The 18,382-nt window shown below is 64.1% G+C and overlaps 2 protein-coding genes across 6 annotated transcripts in view; both read left to right on the top strand.

Annotated features, from left to right (window-relative positions):
* Positions 1–2,002, top strand: part of SEZ6L (seizure related 6 homolog like) — a 47,814-nt gene extending 45,812 nt beyond the window's left edge. Inside the window, exons 17-18 of one of the 3 annotated variants that reach the window (XR_012838134.1) lie at positions 308–1,106; positions 1,306–2,002. Coding sequence is in view for 2 of the 3 variants with exons in the window: in XM_075769609.1 (XP_075625724.1) it covers positions 308–337 (30 nt within the window). In the remaining variant the exon portion in view is untranslated. Of the gene's footprint in view, positions 1–307 lie in introns of all 3 variants that reach the window. The other 2 variants (XM_075769609.1, XM_075769608.1) reach the window with 2 other exon arrangements.
* A 5,211-nt stretch (positions 2,003–7,213) lies between these two features.
* On the top strand, positions 7,214–17,338 carry ASPHD2 (aspartate beta-hydroxylase domain containing 2). Of its 3 annotated transcripts, none has more exons than XM_075769785.1 (4): positions 7,214–7,362; positions 10,642–11,759; positions 14,317–14,430; positions 17,193–17,338. In XM_075769785.1, the coding sequence occupies exons 2-4, from the start codon at positions 10,874–10,876 to the stop codon at positions 17,285–17,287; spliced, it is 1,095 nt and encodes a 364-aa protein (XP_075625900.1). In that variant the 5' UTR covers positions 7,214–7,362; positions 10,642–10,873; the 3' UTR covers positions 17,288–17,338. The 3 variants fall into 3 exon arrangements, with proteins under 3 accessions (XP_075625900.1, XP_075625897.1, XP_075625899.1); XM_075769782.1 differs by having other exon boundaries at positions 15,640–17,338; XM_075769784.1 differs by lacking the exon at positions 7,214–7,362 and adding an exon at positions 7,573–7,701 and having other exon boundaries at positions 15,640–17,338.
* The last annotated feature ends 1,044 nt before the right edge of the window (positions 17,339–18,382 follow it).

Raw genomic sequence — 18,382 nt, 5'->3', positions numbered from 1 at the left:
CTCCCTGGGGCCCATCCTGATGGAGGAGCGTGGGCTTTGCCGGGCGTGCGGCAACGCGACGAGTCAAGCCGTCCTGGTGCGGGAGCGCTGAGTAACGGGGCGGGAGGCTCCGTCCCATCGGTTGCTCCCCGGGGGCCGGGTGGGCTCCAGTGGGCAGGAGGAGGCAGAGGGGGCTGCGGGGTCCTGGCAGGGAGGGCACTGCTTCCCTGGGAGCAAAACTACACCCGAGGCCTCTCTTGCCACCTGGAATGGGGAGATTATCCTGAAACGCAGCTGCTGCCCTCAACTGGCTTTTCCTTCTTTTCAGGAAACCAGAGAATACGAAGTTTCGATATAAGGACAGTGGTAAGAGAGTCTCCGGCTGCGAACTTAATGTGCTCTCATAGAACTTCCTCAGTAACTAATCCAGAGACCACGTGGAGTTTGGTTGGACCCTTGGACCTGCTGTTGTCTTTCCTTTTGCCTCTTTATTGAAGATTTTACTGTTTTCTTCACTGTATTTATTCTATTTAAACTGCGATAGGTGTGCTGCAGAGCCCCAGGCACAGGCAGCAGCGGGAGCCGGGGCAGAGCCGGGTCCCAACAAGGCCAGGGCGGTGCGGGGGCACCCACTGTCCGTCCCCCCCTGCCACGGGGACACATCCCCCAGCACTGCCCACACACACGCAGGGGGATTTTTGCAGTTCTGATGTTGTTAAAAATTAAAAATGTCTCCATTGCAAGAGCCTGCAGTTGATTGCTGGGAGCCGAGATAGGCGCAGGGTTTGGCGCAGGGTCCTGCGGGTGCTGCCAGCCCTCCCCGTCCCGCAGCTCCCCGCTCCCCTCACCCCAAATGGAGCTCCAGCCGGGGGCTCGGGGACTCGTGTGCCACGGGCGCGGGGACCGTCCTCGCTGCAGGGAAGCGGAGTGCGGCTCAGGAAAGCTGCCGGCCGGCGTGGAGCCCTGCTTGCTGTGCCGGGGAGCAGGGGACGGCCCGGCACACACGAGGTACATGCCGCTTTCTTTCCCTGCTTTGCTTTGGATGCTGCAGAGGCAGCGAGCCAGGACTCACAGCTCTACGGAGAAGCATTAACCAGTGACCCCCGCAGCCCGGGGAGCCATGGGAAGCCTCCCTGCAGCAAAGGGGAGCTCCGCAGCCGGTGTCTCTCTGCTCACACCAGTCGTTCCTCTTCGGTAACACCGTGACCCTTGCCAGGAAAACCCCGGTCCCGCTAATGGCCAGAGGTCACCCCTTGCCCCCCGGTAGCGTCTCAGGGTAAGCAGGATGGACTGGGCTCCCTGCCACCGCTCCCGCCGACTGCGGAGCTCCCCTTCCCTGCGGGAGGGTCCGCTGCCTTACCCCGGTGTGCGGGCAGCCTCCCGCCCCGACCCCCGTGGGTCTGCAGCTCCCCCCCAAAGTCCCTGGGAGATGGAGAGGGGCAGGGGATGAAGGTGGAGGGGTATTGGGGAAGGAAAGGCAGGGAGCGCAGCCGGAGCAAAACAGGCAGAAATCAGCCCATCAAAGCTGGTCCCACCCCAGGCCAATCCCAGTTCGAGCCTCAGCATCCCCTGCGCTCCTTCGCTGCCTTCACCTCTGCCAGAGCCGGACACCGGCAGGGCTGCCCCCATCCGCAGGGACACGGACCCCAAAGGGCCATCCCCTCCCCAGGCCCCCCATGCTGCCAGCCCCCCCAGCCAGGCCCCGGGGAGAGCAGTGAAGCCGTCGGTGTGTCCTTGGCCGCTGGTGTCTTTCTTTTGTCCTTGCAGAACGGCAATTGTAACCATGGGAGGCTGGTTTAGTTTCGGGATGGTTAGTGCATCTCTGCAGTGTACAGCTGAGACTTAGTTTTTTTCCTTTAAAAACAATGAATGTGTGTTTGTAATTTGTAAAGGTTAAAAAAAAGAAAAAAAAAGAAAAAAATGTGCCAAAATGTACTAAGCATTTCATTTCCCTTCATACATGTCTGTTTTTATAAGAACAATGTGAAAATTGCTGGGATTAAATATTTTTGAACATGATAAAGTACTTCCGTGGGAAGTTCTAGCGTTCAGTATAACCTCAATACAAATTGTTCTGTATTTTGAAATGTCTGAAATAAGTCTGCAGAGACTCGGACCGCAGGTCTGGCCTGCCGCACCAGCACAGGGGCTGCAGCGGTGCAAGCGAGGGTCAGCGCCGAGCATGTTGCACACCTCGCTGCGGGACGGTGGCCCGATGCCTCTGGCTCAGCTCTGAGCGCCGTTTGCAGGGGCCGGATCCTGCCCTGGTGCGGCCCCGTGGTGTCCCCCTGCTCCTGCGGGATGGAGCCAGCCGAGCCCTGCCGGGACACGGGGTGAGCCTGCACAGCCCTGGGGATGTCTCTCCTCTGCAGGACGCCCCGCGGGCCCCATCCTGCCCCTGCCCTGCTCACCCATGGCCATCACCCCACAGCTCCCACGGCACGCGTGCCGGCTGGGGCAGGGCAGCTCCCCAAAAACACAGGGACAACATGGAAGGGGGGGCTGCCTTTGCCTGCCGCCCTACAGCTCCACGCCAGCCGCATCCTGCGGAGCTGCAACGCACAGCGACGGGCATGGCTGGGCTCGGGGAACACCTCGGGGCTGGGTGGGAAAAATCCCCCCGCTGCTCCCTGGGAGCCTCTCGGGTGAGCTGCTCCGGTGGGGGCTCGTCTCTGCCCCCTGCCCCCCCGCACGCAGGAGGTTTCCCCCCCAGCAGCTCTCCGGGAGCCGGCCGGATCCTGGCACATCCCTGGGGAGCGGGCAGTTTAAAAAGGCGCGTGCAGGGCAGGATCCTGCCTGGGGTACCCCGCGGGACGGCCCCGATCCAGAGCTGGTGTCACCCCCTCACCAAGAGCGAGGGCAGGGCAGGGGGCATGTGCTGCGGGTGCTGGGAGTCCCAGGGCAAACAGCATTTCCCGACACCCGCAGCGCGCCAGGTTTCCCTGGCAGTGGCGATGGCGGGCAGGGAGGGATGGGGATGCACAGCCCACCCAGCACCCGGGGAAATGCCCTCTCCTGGGGCATCTGCCGCCCAGCCGAGGAAACCCGGGGCCTCTCATGCATCCCTGCGCCTCCCCACTCGAAAAAGGAAAATAATCCCGCATCTGAGAACGTGCTTTTAAAAAGGGTTATGATGTGACATAAGATAATAGCTTGGCTTAGCAGTTGTCAGGCTAATGCACAGGGGGGCGAAGGAGCCAAGGCTGTGATGCGGAGCATTCCCGGGGGAGGAAGCTAGGGTTATTTTTGGACAGAGATTGCAAGAGAATTAAAATGAAGAGAAAAAAAAAAAAAAAGATCTTGATGCTGCCATTCCTCCTCAGTGACGTAAAGCAGGAGCCAATCTCTGGCCTCGCGCTCGGTGCCGCGGATTAAGCTTTGTCTGGGTGCAGCAGCCCCAGCCGTTACCCGCCTCTCCCCTGCGGCGGGCGCAAGCGGGAGGACGCAGCGTGCTGGTCCCCTGGCAGTCACGTAGCCGAGGGACCCCACGCCCACCCACCCCAGCTCAGGGATGGAGCAGCGGGGACCCCTCGCCCCCCTTCCAGCCGCATCGCAGGGCAGCGAGGCAGAGAATCCCCACTCAACCCCAGGGACGCTCTGCCCCCCCCCCGCGGGGCTTGCGCTCCCCAGCAGGGTCTGACACGGCCGTTCGATGGCCGCGTTCCTGCACTCACATCCATCGCCGGGTTATCCCATAGCAGGAGCCAAAAGGGATTTGGGGGGAGCCGTGCCGAGGATGGAGGGCTGGGGCAGCGGCCAGCCCCCGGCTCTGCTGAGGGCTTTGCTCAGCGCTGGGAGGCAGGAACCGGCCGTGGGGTGCCCACGGTCACTGGTGTCAGCAGCGACAGAGCCCCGGGGCCGGCACCGGCACCCCTCAGTGCAGAGTGGGAAACAGCAGCAGGGTGGAACGTGATTAAAGAGCAAAGAGCGGGGCTGGTGGGGGGGCTCAGGGCTGGGCTGGCAGAGGGGGTGGCAGCCAGCGGCAGCGCCCAGAGGCAGAAATGCTGAGGGAGGGACAGGGCCGAGACAAAGCCATGCGCAGAGGATCCTGCACATTGCCTGGGCACAAGCTGGTCTGGCGAGGACTCAGGGAACAGGACCCTGCGTGGTGGGGGTCTCCTCCGGCTGGGAAGCACAGGGAGGGCCCCTCCGGAGCACAGCCCCAGCTCCAGCCTAAATGCTCCGGGAAATCCTGGCAGAAGAGGAACGCGGTTTTGGCTGCAGCCACGTCCTGGCAGCGGCTCAGGGGAGGACACTGGGCGATGTCTGCCCCAGGAGTACATCTCCAGCGAAGGGAGAAGGAATCACCCGAGCCAGGAGACTGCCATGCAGACAGGGCTCCTGCCAGGGTGTCGCTGGCTCCCGCCTGGGGCGGCTCCCAGCCCTTCTGACGGTTCCCGTGCCTGCTCTGGCTGCCTGCTTGTCCCCTGCCAGACCCTCGCTGTTCCTGCGTGACTGGGTGCTGGCAGTGGCACCTCTGTCTGCAGCCGCCCCATGGCTGTAGGCACCGGCGGGGGGGGGGGGGCTGCAGAGGCAGGGCTGTGGGGTGGGTGCTCGGGGTGCTCCCCCCAGGCTGGGGTAGCACCTGCAGTGCCAGGGGATCCCAGCTGAGCCAGCCCAGCCCCATCCTGCTGACATCTCCCCCAGCGCTCCAGGCTGGGTGAATCACCCAGGCCGAAGGCAGGAGTTGATGGGGTGGAGGAGGGACCTGCACAAACCTGAGAGGAGGCTGGCAGCAGGGTTAACCCTCGCTGCATCCCTGCCAGCCCCTCAGAAGAGCCCAGGGCAGAAGCATCGGGTCCCTGCACCCCTAGCGTGGGGCAGGCAGGGGTGGTGCAGGGCGTGTTGAGAGAAACCTCTGCTGCATGCAGTGGGCGTAGTATTACTGGGGAGATGCACACCAGGGAGCCAGGATGAGACCCCAGTCCTTCAGATCGCCAATTCCCCCTCCACTTGCTGGAGCGGGTGCAATGTTGAGCAGGGGGTTCGGGCACTGGAGGGTGAAGAGCACCAGGAGACATTCTAAAGGCAGAGGAAAGAGAGGGGCAGCTCATCCCGCAGAGAAGAGATGAGCTGCAGAGCTAAAGCAGGGCCTGGAGGAGCCCCACGGGGAGCAGAGAGCAGAAGGCAACCAGGGGAGAAAGGATGGGAGTCCAGAGCCCAGCACCGAGAGCCAGCAGACTGGGACTGCCGACAGAAGGATGCGCTGTCTGCCAAGAGCAGGCACGATGTGCTGGCTGAGGCTGAGAGGGGTCTGGGAAAGGGCAGGAAGGAATAAACTCACCCTCCTTTCACCCTGCAACCAACACTGCCAGGACCCTGCAGGAGCAAACTGAGGGGGCGGCTGGAGTGCGGATGTGCTCGGGGGAGCACAGGGGAGCAGCAGGAGCAGACAGGAGACAAAAATGCGCTGGGACAGAAAACAAGGTGCAGCTTAGGTCTGCGGTACCTGGGGATGAGGTTGCTTTGGAGCAAGCGCACACGCCTGAGGGGCTGAGCAGAGCCCTCACTTCACTTCTAAAACCCAGCTCGAGCGATGACGGGGGGAGGATGCGCAGGCTGGCTACCTGCAGCGTGCAGGCACCGAATGGCAAAACCTGCAAAACACGGCAGGGCTTCCCCCGCGCTGGGAGCGGTGACACGTGTCCCACGCAGCTCCACGTGGCACTCTGCCACAGGGCAGGGCAGCGCTGCCAGGGCTCTGCCTGCACCCGGGCTCTGCCTGCAGTCAGCTCAGCCCAGCAGCGTATCTGGCTCCAGCGGGAACGGTGGAGGGAGGGCTGGACCACTGGGGCTCCCGAGTCCCTGGATTTGACAGTATTTGCTGAGATGAATGGGAAATGGGTTGGGGAGTCAAAAGCAAGCGAGCAGGAAGCAGAAAGGCTCATGACAAACTGTTTCTCCACCAGCACTGAAGAGTTGTTCAGGGACACCCGGAATTGCTAAAAATTTTACTTCCTCTACAGCCAACCTGCAAAGCTGGGTCTCCTCTCTCCCTTAGGGCCAAAGCCTGGATGCCTGCAAGGTCTGCTCAGAGAGGGAACGTTTTGTCAGCCCCCTTGGGCTGGCTGAACTAGCTGGAACCAAGTGTGTGTGGGGAGGCTGCACTGACGGTCTGTCTGCTCCGAGTGCCGAGCTGCTGCTGTTAGACACGGCCGGGGGCTGCCGGGGCTCTGCAGCTCCTGCACCCGCTGTCTATGGGCTCTCAGAGCGAACCCTCAGGAGCTGGAGCTGCCACGGCCCAGGAACCTCAGCCCTGACACTGCCCACAGCTGTGGGAGGAAGCGCCTCAGAGCAGCGGGAACGGGAACAGGAGATGCCAGCAGGTTGTCATTTACCAGCTGAGGGACCCTCCTAACTGGAGGGGCAGGAGCTGGCTGTGAGCATGGGGGGAGCTCACACGCTTCTGTCAGCCCCGGGGAATGCCCACATCCATGGTGCTGCATCTCAGGTCCCCCCAATCCCCCCAGGGCAGCACCTCCTGCATCCTGGCAGCCAGCACCCCTGGAAACAGCCTCCCCCCGTCCCAGGTGCTGCAGCACACCCTCACATCCTTGCTGAGGTATCCCCTGGCTGCCTGCATCTTGGCCGTTGCCTCCCTGGGTGCTCCTGTCCCCTGCATACCAGACGTATGCATCCTGGGGGACCAGCAACCCCTGCATGCTGGGTGCTGCATCCCCGAGTGCCCGTACCCCGCAGGCAGTACTCCCTGCATCCCTGGAGCCAGCCTCCTGCACATCCCGAGTGCTGCATCCCTAATGGTCTGTGTCCCTGGCGCCAGGATCCTGTCTCCTGGGTGCCTGCATCCCCGCGTGCTCCCACCCCTGGGGCCCGCAGCCCCGGGGCCAGCACCCTCCGCACGCTGGGTGCGGCAGCCCCCGGTGCCCGCATCCTTGGGGTCGGTATCCCCCCCGCACGTCCTCCTGCACCCCTCCCCCGCGGCCCCTGCACCTCCCGCATCCCAGCTGCTGCAGCCCCAGTCGCCCCCTTCCCCCCGTCCCGGGGTGCCCGCGGCCGGGATGGATGCTCCCTCGGGAACCACCCCCCCCTCCTCCCAGCGCCTCCGTCCCCGGGACCCCCCCCCTCCTCCCCCCGGGTGCCGCAGCCCCGCCCAGCTGCCGGCTGCGCGGTGCGGGGGCGCGACGCGCCGCCCCGAGGCCGCGGCGAGGGGCGGGCGCGGGGGCGGGGGCCGGGCCGCAGCGGAGGGCGGGCGGGCGGGCGGTGCCTCGCCCGGGGCCCGCAGGCTGCCGCCCCGGCGCGGTCCCGGCGGGGGCGGCGCGGGCCCCTCCTGCCCGGGCTGCTGGGAGTTGTGGTCCGCGGCGGCGGCGAGCGGAGCGGAGCGGAGCGGAGTGGCGGCCCCGCACGGCCCGGCCCGGGCAGCAGGTCGGTACCGCCGCGTCGCACCGCACCGCACCGCACCGCACCGCACCGCACCGCACCGCACCGCACGGCGGGGGGGCGAGGGCGGGGCCGCGGGGGCGGCGGGGCCGCGGGCGGGGAGCGGTGCCCCGGGGAGCGCAGTCCGGCTCCGCCCGGCCGGGGCAGCGGGGCTCGGCGTCGGTGGGCGACACGGCCGCGGCGGGTGACAGCACGGCGGCAGGTGCCATCGCCACGCCGGGCGACGTGAGAGCAGCACGGCGAGCAGCGCTGCCACACCGGCTGATGCAGCCACACCGGTGACACCGGCTGACGCCGCCACGCCGGGTGACACCGTCACACCGGGTGAGACCAGCGCGCCGGGTGACGCCGTCGCACCGGGTGACACGGCCGGGGTGGCACGCTGGAGGAGAGGGCGAAGCGAGCGCCCGCGGCTGCCTGGCCGTGCTCCAGCTCCGTAGTAGCAGCCGGCACCCAGCATCACCCCAACGCTCCAGCACCCAGAGCAGGCTCCTCACGCCGCTCCCGAAGGCAACGCCGTCGGTGCCGGGCCGAGGACAGCCCCGCCACGCGTCCTCGTCGCTGCGGGGCCCACGGCCTGGGGATCCCGGCCGGGCTGAGCGAAACCCACCTCCTCTGGGAGATGCCGGAGCCTCCGAGGAGCCGCCAAGATGCAACTTTCTGCTGCATCGAAGCCTCTCTGCCTTCATTATGTAACGCCGCTGCTGCCTGGCACGGTGCTCGCCTCCACGTCCTGCACAACTTCAGTGCAACGTGGAATTGATTTCCACTCTTCTGGACTGGCTCCGCTGTTTATTATTAGCTGACGAGCCTTTTCTTGGATCTCGGGTCAGGGGTGCTTTATGCGACCGCCTGTCTTGGCGCAGGGCCGCGGTGCTGCCTGCAGCCGGACTGGAAGGCTGGCGGCACCGACCGGCCCGGCAGCAGGTCCCGGTCACACAGCGTTCACCGGGAGCAGTGCCGGCGTTTGGGGCCCTGCTCTGCCACCACCGGCACAACGCCCGCAGAAGATGGCTTTGGGCAGGTTTGCATCGGGGCTGCCTGTGCCAGCGCAGGAGGCAGCTGCCGGGCTGGATCCCCGCGGGAGGCTCTGCCCCGAGCAGCCCGTGCGGCCCAGGGCTCAGCAGCCCGAAGGCTCCCTGGCGGGCGGCTCTGGGGCGGGCAGGCTGCACGTGGGCTTTGATCTCTGGCTGCTCTGATGCTTTCCCTCTGAATTTCCCCTTTGAGGTCTCGACAGCAGCCTCAGGGGCCGTGCTCACGCTGTGCCGCCCTTGCAGGGGTGCGAACGACCCCGGCTTGGGGACCCCGAGGCTGTCGGACCCCCCAGCTCCGCAGTCCCTGTGCGCTCACTTTGTCAGTCGGCCTGAGCCTGGCTGCTGCGCTGAGGCAGCTCCCTGCTCGCCTGTCAGGGCGAGAGCCTCCCTGAATACAGATGATGCCAGGGCTCGGCCTGCCTCCCTGGGCACGCTCCGGCGCTGCCCAGGAGCGTGGGGATGTTGTGCCGGCCTCAGGGAACACCCCTGGGACCAGATCCATGACGGCGCCCTGGGAGCTGAGGCCTGGGCTGGAGAAGTCGGCGTGTCTGGAGGGATGGCAGCGGTGGGGATAGAGGAAAGTTATCTTAAAATTCCCAGGAGGGTGTGACGTGCCGTGTGGATTGCAGATCCCAGGCCGGGGCACGCAGGCAACGTGCTACAAGGAAGTAGGATGGAGGGAGGTTGGCTGTGCGGACGTCCCTCCCTGGGGTGTAAAACTGCCTGAAGCCTGCGTCCCCAGCCCTGCGCAAGGTCCACAGCTGCAGGGTCAGGTCCCAGCCAAAGCTCCGCCGGCTGAAGCACATCGCCATCGCAATCAATACGCGTTCATTGACGGGCTGCAGGACCTTGGCAGGGAGGGCCGGGAAGGGTTCGGATGGCTTCCCTGGCTAATAAACCCATCCTACTCCTGCAAGTCAGTGCTCTTACAGATGAGCTCCCACGGCATCTTCCTCCCTCTCCCTTACCTGTACCGTTCTTGTTGCGCTCCTCCCAGATGGAGGGCCGTTTGCCCGCAGCCCCTGCCAGCCCGCACCCCCCGCCCTGCCCGGGGCTGCGCAGGCATTGACCGTCCGGGAGGTGCAGCGTGGGCGCAGCACTAGCACCGGTGAGCGGGGTGAGAGCCTGTGTCCTTCACTCTGCGGTCGGTGCTCTGGGGCGGGCTGTGACCCTCCACCCGTGCCCAGCCTGAGCATCTGCTTGGTGTGGAGAGCTGACCCGCAGACGCTCCTGTTCAGCTGCTTTAAATGCTGCCCAGCAGTAATTACAAGGCTCTCCTTCGGTGCTGGCAGCGTGCCGTAGGCCGGGGTAGTTCTCGGTGTGCTTCCCAACCTGCTTTGTGTTTCTCCTCCATTTCTCACCCGTTGCCCTGCCTGCCCCTCTGGCCCTGCTGCTCGGAGGTGCCCAGGGATGCAGTCTGCGGTGAGCAAACATCGCTCGTGCTTATGAGGAGTCGGAGTGTCTCCTCTTTTCCCTGAGCTGCTTTCCAAGATCTGTGACAGTGAGGCAGGAGAGAGCTGCCCAGAGACCATAGAAGAAGGGACAGGCAGCGGCGGCTGGTTGTGGTGTGGACTTGTCCCCTGCCCGGGGAGGGAGGACAGGCTCTGCTTTTCGGGCTGGGTGTGCGGGGCGTTGCGGCGGTGCTGGCAGCCGTTGGGCTCCTCTGACCTGTGAGCTGGTCACCTCTAGTTGGTGAAATCAAACAAACCAACCTTGACCTGCCACCGTCACCGCCGTGCCCTCGCCAGGCTGGCTGAGCGCTGGCCCCGTGTCTCGGGGGGGGGCTGGGGGCTGTCGGCTCAGTCTCTGGAGGGAGAGAGGGGATAAACTGGTGTGCTGCGAGATAGGGCTGTTAAGTGACTATTCCTAGCTTTGCCCCAGCTGCCTTATCAGCCAGATTTCAGACATGATAAGGCAGCAAAGAGGAGAGAAATGGGGGGAAGAGCAGGAGGGGAGACTGTCCAGCGGGAGCCGAGTGGAAGCCGAGGGTCATGGGTTCCCCATTAACTTCCCTTTGGATACTTGTAGAAGATGCTGTTGGGAGGGGTGAGGACTTTTCCCAGCATGGGACGATGTTGGGCTCCTGGGCAGAGAGGAGGGCTCCTCGTCCATCTTCCCCCTGCGAGGAGCCAGTGCCCCGCACAGCCCCGGCTGCACCCTGTGCGCTGAGCCCCCGCAGGGACCCCAAGGGGAAACTGCCTCCCTAACGCCTCTGCATTTCTTTCCCCAGAGTCTCCCTCCAGTGCCACCTTTCAGGATGATCGGCCTGGGAGCACCGGCGGGGACCCTCTGGGGACGTCACTGCTGACCCACGGCGCTGGGACCCCTGGGCAGCCCGACCACCCGCCTCCCCGGGAGCTGCCGGCTGCCGCCGCCGATGCAGAGCCCCCGGGCGTGCGGGGGAGAGCCGCAGCTCCGCTTCCCCATGGCAGCCCCTTCCCCCCGCGCCCCGGCCCAGCTGCATGGTGTGGGTGCCTCTGAGGACCACGAGGACTGACCGCCGGGCCCCCCTGCGCGCACCCACCACCCGCTGCACCACCATGTCTTTGGAGTGGCTGATGGACTGGAGCTGGTCCCTGGACGGACTCCGGGATTTCATCGCCACTGGCATCCAGTCTTTCCGGGACTGCGACGCCACCGCCCTCGCTGCCGTCGCCTGCCTCCTGGTCCTCTTCGTGTGGTACTGCTACCACGTGGGGCGGGAGCAGCCCCGCGCCTACGCCACAGTCAACGCCCTGATGCAGAGCGCCGAGGCCAACGGCGTGCAGAACGGGTACGTCTACTGCCACTCGCCCGAGTGCGTGCGCTGCACGCATCACGACGGGCTCAACCAGAAACTCTACCACAACCTGCAGGAGTACGCCAAGCGCTACTCCTGGTCCGGCATGGGCAGGATCCACAAGGGCATCCGCGAGCAGGGCCGCTACCTCAACAGCCGGCCGTCCATCCAGAAGCCAGAAGTCTTCTTCTTGCCGGACTTGCCGACCATGCCCTATTTCTCCCGGGACGCTCAAAAGCACGACGTGGAGTTGCTGGAGCGCAACTTCCAGACCATCCTGTGCGAGTTTGAGACCCTCTACAAAGCTTTCTCAAACTGCAGCCTCCCGCAAGGATGGAAAATGAACAGCACGCCGAGCGGGGAGTGGTTCACCTTCTACCTGGTGAACCAGGGCATGTGCGTGCCCAGGAACTGCAGGAGATGCCCACGGACGTACCGCTTGCTCGGGAGCCTTCGCACCTGCATTGGCAACAATGTCTTTGGGAACGCGTGCATCTCCGTGCTGAGCCCGGGCACCGTCATCGCCGAGCACTACGGACCCACCAACATCCGCATCCGCTGCCATCTAGGTAAGCGCCTGGGGCGGGGGGTGGTTCATCCTGGCTGGGCATCCCCACCACGGCAGGGGTGGGGGGCAGCAGCCGCACCGGGAGCCCAGAAAAGACCTCTTGCCCCCCATACTCTCCAATTCAGCCACGAATTGCAGCCCTGGGGCCGGCTCAGGTGGCTGCTCCACTTTGGTGTGGAGGAGGTTTTGGGGCTTTGGTGGCAGCAGCTCCCCAGGACAGGCCAGGGCTCAGTGCCCCGGGTTGCCCGGCCCCTCCAGGGTGCCCAGCGCAGGCAGCCGGAGCATTTCACCTCCTCCTCCTCCTCCTCCTCCTGCCGACCTGGAGGCGTGAGCTCTCACCGGTGCGAGATGCAGGGCTGATTTTGTGCAGCGGTCTCTGAACAACCCCAGCTCTGCAGGCACCCCCACCTCCCATCGCGGGATGCGGGGCAGCCTTGGGTGCTGCTCCAGGGACCGAGCTGTCTCCCAGCACCGCCCCCCCCCGGCAGCTCCCCCTCTCCTGGGATTTCGGGCGCTCTGTGCGTGACACAGGCAGATGTGAGCAAAGATGCTGCTTTGCTGCAAACCAGGGGTGGGGGGGCCCGGGGTATCCCCTCCGGTGGGGCGAGCCCTGGGCTGGCGGCGCGGTGCCCCCCCCGCCGTGGGTGCCCGGGATGGGGAGAGCCCACGCGGCACAGATGGTCGGGACTCTGCCGCACTGGAAGCGGCGCAGATCGCGCCGGGGGAGGCACCACACGGGCCCTGCTGGCAAACACCGAACGCGCTTGTTCAGCCAACTCCTCTTGGGTAAACACACTCAGGCGGTGACTGGCCATTTATTTCGAACGGGAATCAGTCCGAGGAGCTGATCCGAGACTTGCCGGACCTGGGGAGCTGCTGGAGCCAGGAGACAGCCCGCCGCTCAGCTCTTCCCTCTCTGGGGTGCAGGGGAGATGTGCTCCCCTTGCAAGGGCCTGGGAGCGGTTCCTGGGAGGGGGGCAGTGAGGTGAGGTCCAGACCGGTGCAAACGCACCCTGCCCCGGCAGTGTGGAGCTGAGGCTCTCGCTGGAGCACACCCACCCTGGGGATGTGAGCAATGCGGGCCGTTCCCTTGTCTTCCCGGGTTTTCCAGCTCCATCTGCTCTGCGGCTGCTTGCCCTCCAGCCAGGACACAGCACCGCGTCCTGGGCACGCCGACCGGCTGCTCGTGCGCTCACCGACATCCCCACCTCAGTGCTGGGGACTCGGCTCTCGCTGTGCCCAGGCCACAGATGCATTTAAGAGACAACCAGTCCTTTCAGGCCAGCTTGCTCCGCAAAGCCAGAACAGCCGTCTGCGTAGCTGAGTTGCTCTCTAGGATTTACCCCAACCCCCCCACTGCTCTGCTGAACGCACAGGGCCAAGCGCAGGCACCAGCTCTGTCCCTCCAAGGGACAGGGCAGCATCCCCCGGGGTGGGTGCGATGGAAAGGGTGCAGGGTGCTGGCTGTCACCTCCCCCTGCTGCCCAGCTCCCCCTTTCCAGCTGGAGCATCTCCAGCTGAGGCTGTTGTGCAGGGAAATGGCTTTGGGTTTTGTAGGCTTTGAAACACCCGTTAGAAAAGCAGAGCGGCTTTTTGCGTTCCAGCTCTCCTGGGCAGCTGGGAGTCCCTGCTGCGCTCGCTTGGTTTTGGCATCGCTGTTCAATCCCTTCCTGCTCGTTTGCTGCATCGTTACCGTTTGCAAGCCACGTGAGCGCTGACCCCTTTCTCCACCACGGCTGCGTCGCCGGGGCAGGTTGGCTCTGCACCACGCGGGGGGTGACATTCCTGATGCGGGGGGTGATGGGATCAACCCTCGGCCAGCTGGCCTGACTTGCACTAGTATTTTAGGAAAAGACCCATTTTATTTCTAGGCTTGTCCTTCATGTGGCCTTCACAGAGCCTCTTCCCTACGAGGGTTTTGCGACCCTCCCCTGAATTTCTGTCCTTGCAGCTGCCTGGTGGGGGACCGAGTGACAAGGCAGATGCTGAGGGATGCAAAGTCAAATGGGGAGCTTGTGGCAGAGCCAGGAATTGAGCCCATTTCTCAAGTCCCAGTGCGGCATTTCCTCCTACGCCAGGCTTGCAGAGGGCAGGCTCTGCCTTTGGTCCTGAAGCTAGAAAATGCACCAGGAAACCGGCTTCCTACGTCCACCCTGTGTTTGTGGGCTCCAGGGATTTGATGGCTGCGTGAGCGTGCCCACGATGCTGAGCTCATTGGGGTACAGTGAGCGACTGCAGAGGGGTGCCCTGCTGCAGCTGGGGACGAGAGGGGCAGAAGGGAGCGGGCAGGGGAGCAGGCAGGGGCTGAGCTGCATCGGGCTCGGAGTTCAGCTTGCAAATGCAGTGCCAGCTTTGTGCCTGGCTTGAACCCTGGATTTTGCCATGAACTGAGTTCAGTGCAGCGTGCGCTGCTGCTGCTGCTCTCTGGAGGGAAGCAACCCCTTGGCAGCAGCGTGGAGCTCGCGTGGAGCTCGCCGTTCGCATTTCAGGGCTGCTCCCTTGTCCTAGGGAGCGCAGCACCGCCTGACCCTCCCCGTCCTCTCTCTTTGTGCCTGAAGGTCTGAAGACACCCAGCAACTGCGAGCTGGTGGTGGGGGGCGAGCCTCAGTGCTGGGCTGAGGGCCGCTGCCTGCTCTTCGACGACTCCTTCCTGCACACGGCGTTTCACGAAGGTAAGCCCAACGCGCGGCTGCGGGGCCTCGCAGCCTCACCTCACGCTGGCACCAGCGCCGGGGGGCTGGGGAGGAGTGGGCAGGCAGGGCGACTGTGCCCAGTCCCTTCTCCTGCCAAGACGTCTGCAGGGCTGCAGGGACCTGACTCCCACGGGGGCAACACGCTGCTCCCCTTGGCTTGCACCGGAGAGGGCAGGAGCCCCGTTCCCGGCACTGTGGGGCTCGCCCATCACGAGTTCTCCCTGCTGCTTCAGGGTGGTGGAGCGTCCCAGTGCCCCTTGCCCAGTGGAGCCCCTGCAGCCCCCTCCTCACCCTGCCCCAGGGCTCGCTCCCCTCCTCACCTGCAGCCCTGCCACAGCACTGCCAGCCCGGCACGAGCCCGGTGAGCCTCTCCCTGCCGTGGCAGCCAGCACGAAAGGCTTCCCTCGTCCCCCAGGGCTTTGCAGGCTCCCATGCCGACAGCCTCGGCAGCCTCTCGCCCTTGCTCGCAGCAGCACTGCTGCCCATTGCAAGGCAGCAGCTCAGTGCTGACGTGCCAGCAGCGTCTTTGTCTCCCATGCAGAGAGAAAAGCTTCACGCCGGCCTGTTTTGTTGCCTCTCTCCATCACTGATGGAGGCTGTTCTGCTTCAGCTCTCCCGGATTAACCGGCATTAGTTGCTGATGGCATAAAAGCATCGAGCAGAGCTGCTTTACGCAGGGGAGCGTGTGAAGAGAGTGGGAGAACAAAAGCTGTTGCTCCCACATCAACCCTACTGTGGGATTGGGAAGCGCAGCTCAGCGCAGAGCCGTGGGGCCGGGAAGGCTGGAGCAGCGCAGCAGCCGCTCCCTGCGTGGCTCTGAGATGCAGCTGCAAGGAGGGCGAGCTCAGCATCGCGCCTGCTGCCCTGTGACGGCAAACCTTTGGTCTGAGTGCCCAAAGCAGCCCAGGAACCCCGTCAGGGAGGACCCTGCCCCGCACCAGCTGCTGGAGGCACTGGGCTCCCAGTGAGCAGCAGTTCAGGGGTTTACTGGGGTTGCACTGGGGAGGCACCTCCCCGCTGCCCGGTGCAGCTTCAGGCTGGCGCTGCGGCCGGGTGCACGCTGTGCCCGGGGTGCAGGCAGTGGCCTCCCGGGCTGGAGCCCGTCACCCGTGCGCCAGGGCGAGCGCTGGCCTCTCCCCCGTGAGCAGGGCGGGAGCGCAGCCTCACCCGGTGCTTCCATCCACCCAGGTCCCCCAGAGGAGGGTCCCCGTGTGGTCTTCATGGTGGATCTGTGGCACCCCAATGTCGCTGCCGCGGAGCGCCAAGCCCTCGACTTTATCTTTGCCCCGGGACGATGACGGCGCTGCCCGGTGTCAGGGGTTCGAGGGCAGCCGGCGTGCGGGCGGCCGTGCCGGCTCGGCTCTGCCACGGGTCCAGCGCCGCACGCGGACGCCTGCCACGCTGGAAGCTTCCTCCCAGCACACAGCCTCGGGGCGCTCCCTCCCGGGGGCTCTTGTAAATGGAAACTGCGACGTGTATCAATGCCCATCTCTTTCCTTCCATCGTTGGCTTCAGGGATTATTTTCCAACATGACAGCGCATCGCCTTCCCTCCGTGGTTCGCTGCAGCACCACTCTCGTACGTGTTATGTTGCTACTGTGTTTTGCGGTGTTCAGAAGTAGAGTAACAAAAGCAAGGGTGTTTGTTTGAATGTGATAATGTAGAACTTCTCGTGGTCATCAAAAGAACAACACACACACTCCAAACCAGCAAACCAGCCAAACAGCCCAGCGCTGCGCTCAGCCCCTGTCCCGGTTGCAGTCCCTGGATGGACGGACAGACGGACGGATGCCGGGGGCTGCAGAGAGCCCAGCGCACCCCCAGACAGGGGGTGCTCAGGCTGGGGCAGGCAGGGCAGCGCTCTGCCCACAGAGAGCTCTTGCACCACAAGCCCGGGGGTTCCTGCTTCCTCCCTCGCATGCCCACAGGGCCCCGGCCCGTGGCTCCCGGCCCTCCTGCCTTGAGAAACCTTTTTGCCACGCGGGCAGGGAGAAGAGCACGACGCCGGGTGCCCCCAGCCCCAGCAAGCCCCACCGTACACCCTGTCCGAGGAGACAGCACACAGCGAGCCCCACTCTTTAATCTGACCAAGGGCGTTACCGATTGCCTCAATCCCCTCCTTGCTGTGTATCTGCAGCCTTCGGTTTTCACAGCTCAAGCCGGGAAGCCCCTGCAGGGGCAGGGACGCTCGGGAATGCAGAGCAGGGCTTTTGTTTGTCCACAGACAAAGGCCAGGGAAGAAAGGAGGTCAGGCTTCCTTCTGCTGCTCCATCTTCTCCTGTCCTGGAACCAGAGCAAGTGCACAGAGCGGCAGCTCACACGTAGCTGACAGCAAAGGAAAGGTTTCCAAAGGCAAGGGGTGTTTAATTCTGCAGCCCAAGGGACGAGCCCTCCACCCCCCCCGGAGTCCTGCCTGCCCAGCAACCAACACGCTTTTCCTGAAGTCGCCCAGCATCCAGGGTTGGGTCGGGGGTTTCGGGGTTCAGAGCTACCATACGGTTTATAACGTGCTGCCCGTGAAGCACAGCATGTTGTGGGTGCTCACCGCTGTCCTTGCGCATCTGGTGGGGAAGTGGCCTCGGCACAGCGTTGGGGACCGCTCGCCTCTGCACCCTGCCCGGGAGGGAACGCAGCCCTGTTCCCCTATGATTTCTTTACAGATTTTTTCAGTGATTAGATTGCAAGATAAGGCAGAGATTTCAAATACATCCGAGATATTTTTTACACCTGTCTTGTTACAGAATATCTGAAGTGCATGATTTCTACACACATTGACTACCTGGAACCAGACCCTGAGGAAGCAGGCTGGCTTGGTAACTGTCTTACAGTTTGGTAACATTCATACAGTGGATAAGCAAAGATTATCAATAAACAGTTGTGCTGAAAACAGAACGGGCTCTGCCTGCTGGTGTAACTAGTCCAGGGTCAAGCAAAACACTGAGGGGCTGGGTCCTGCTTACCCCAGCTGGCCCCAGAAACGCGCTGGAAGGCAGGAGCTGCAGGGTGGGAGGAGGGAATGGGCCCAGGCTGAGTTTGCAAGTGATACGGTGAGCGAGGGTAGGGCTTTAAAATACCCAGCCCCACGGCACTTCTGTCCTGATCAGGTACAGCCTCCCTGCACGGATTTCACCTGCAGCGCACGCTGCCAAGGAGCACGGGGAGGATCTGCTCTGTGTCTCCCGGCATCTCCCGTACCCTTCGGTCCGGGCGCTGCAAAGCCAGGCAGCATGCACAGCCCGCACGCTGCGGCAGCGCTGCCTGCGCCCAAGGCAGCAGAGACCATCCCGGACAGAAGCAGCCGGGGACATGCCTGCCCCCAGCTCAGCACGTCTCCGGGCTCCGCAGCAGGGCCACCAGCCTGCCGGAGAGTCTTCAGATAAACCGTTCTGGAAAATGCTTCCAGCTGCCCGCACTGGCGCATCAAAGGCAGCAGGCAGCTTCATCAGGAGCAGCTCTGTGGTGGAGGGTGCTGGGCTGCCGCTCGATTCCTGCCCAAGCGCCCGACAGCCAGTGCCCAGCATCGCCCCGAGCACTGGGACAGCTCAGCAACACAAGAAATCGCTCAGCACGAGCCCCTGGCCCCGTTCGCAGCACTCGCACGCTCAGACAGGACACAGCCAGTGCAGCAGCTGCTCCTCATCTTGTTATACTTGAAAGGACCAATTTTTAAACATCCTCTGTACAAGGTAACCATTAAGTCAAGGGCCTGGAGCTCTTCACTGTACTACCCCCAGACAACTTCCCTCGTAGCGATGCAAAGGACAGAAATAGGTCTTGGTGGCCAGATGCAGTTCAAGAAGCAAAAGGGAACGAAGCCGCCCCAGCTGTTCCACTGCCAACAGACGGCACAGCAGATTGTAGAGGAAGATTCCTGACGACAGCAGGCAAAAGCATCGATTTTGTGCTTTCCCACTGTGCCAAAACTCCCTCC

The sequence above is a fragment of the Balearica regulorum genome, chromosome 17 (genome assembly GCF_011004875.1).
Source record: "Balearica regulorum gibbericeps isolate bBalReg1 chromosome 17, bBalReg1.pri, whole genome shotgun sequence".
NCBI lineage: Eukaryota > Metazoa > Chordata > Aves > Gruiformes > Gruidae > Balearica > Balearica regulorum.
The sequence above is the reverse complement of the archived record's forward strand: the minus strand, read 5'-3'. Positions and strand labels throughout refer to the sequence as shown.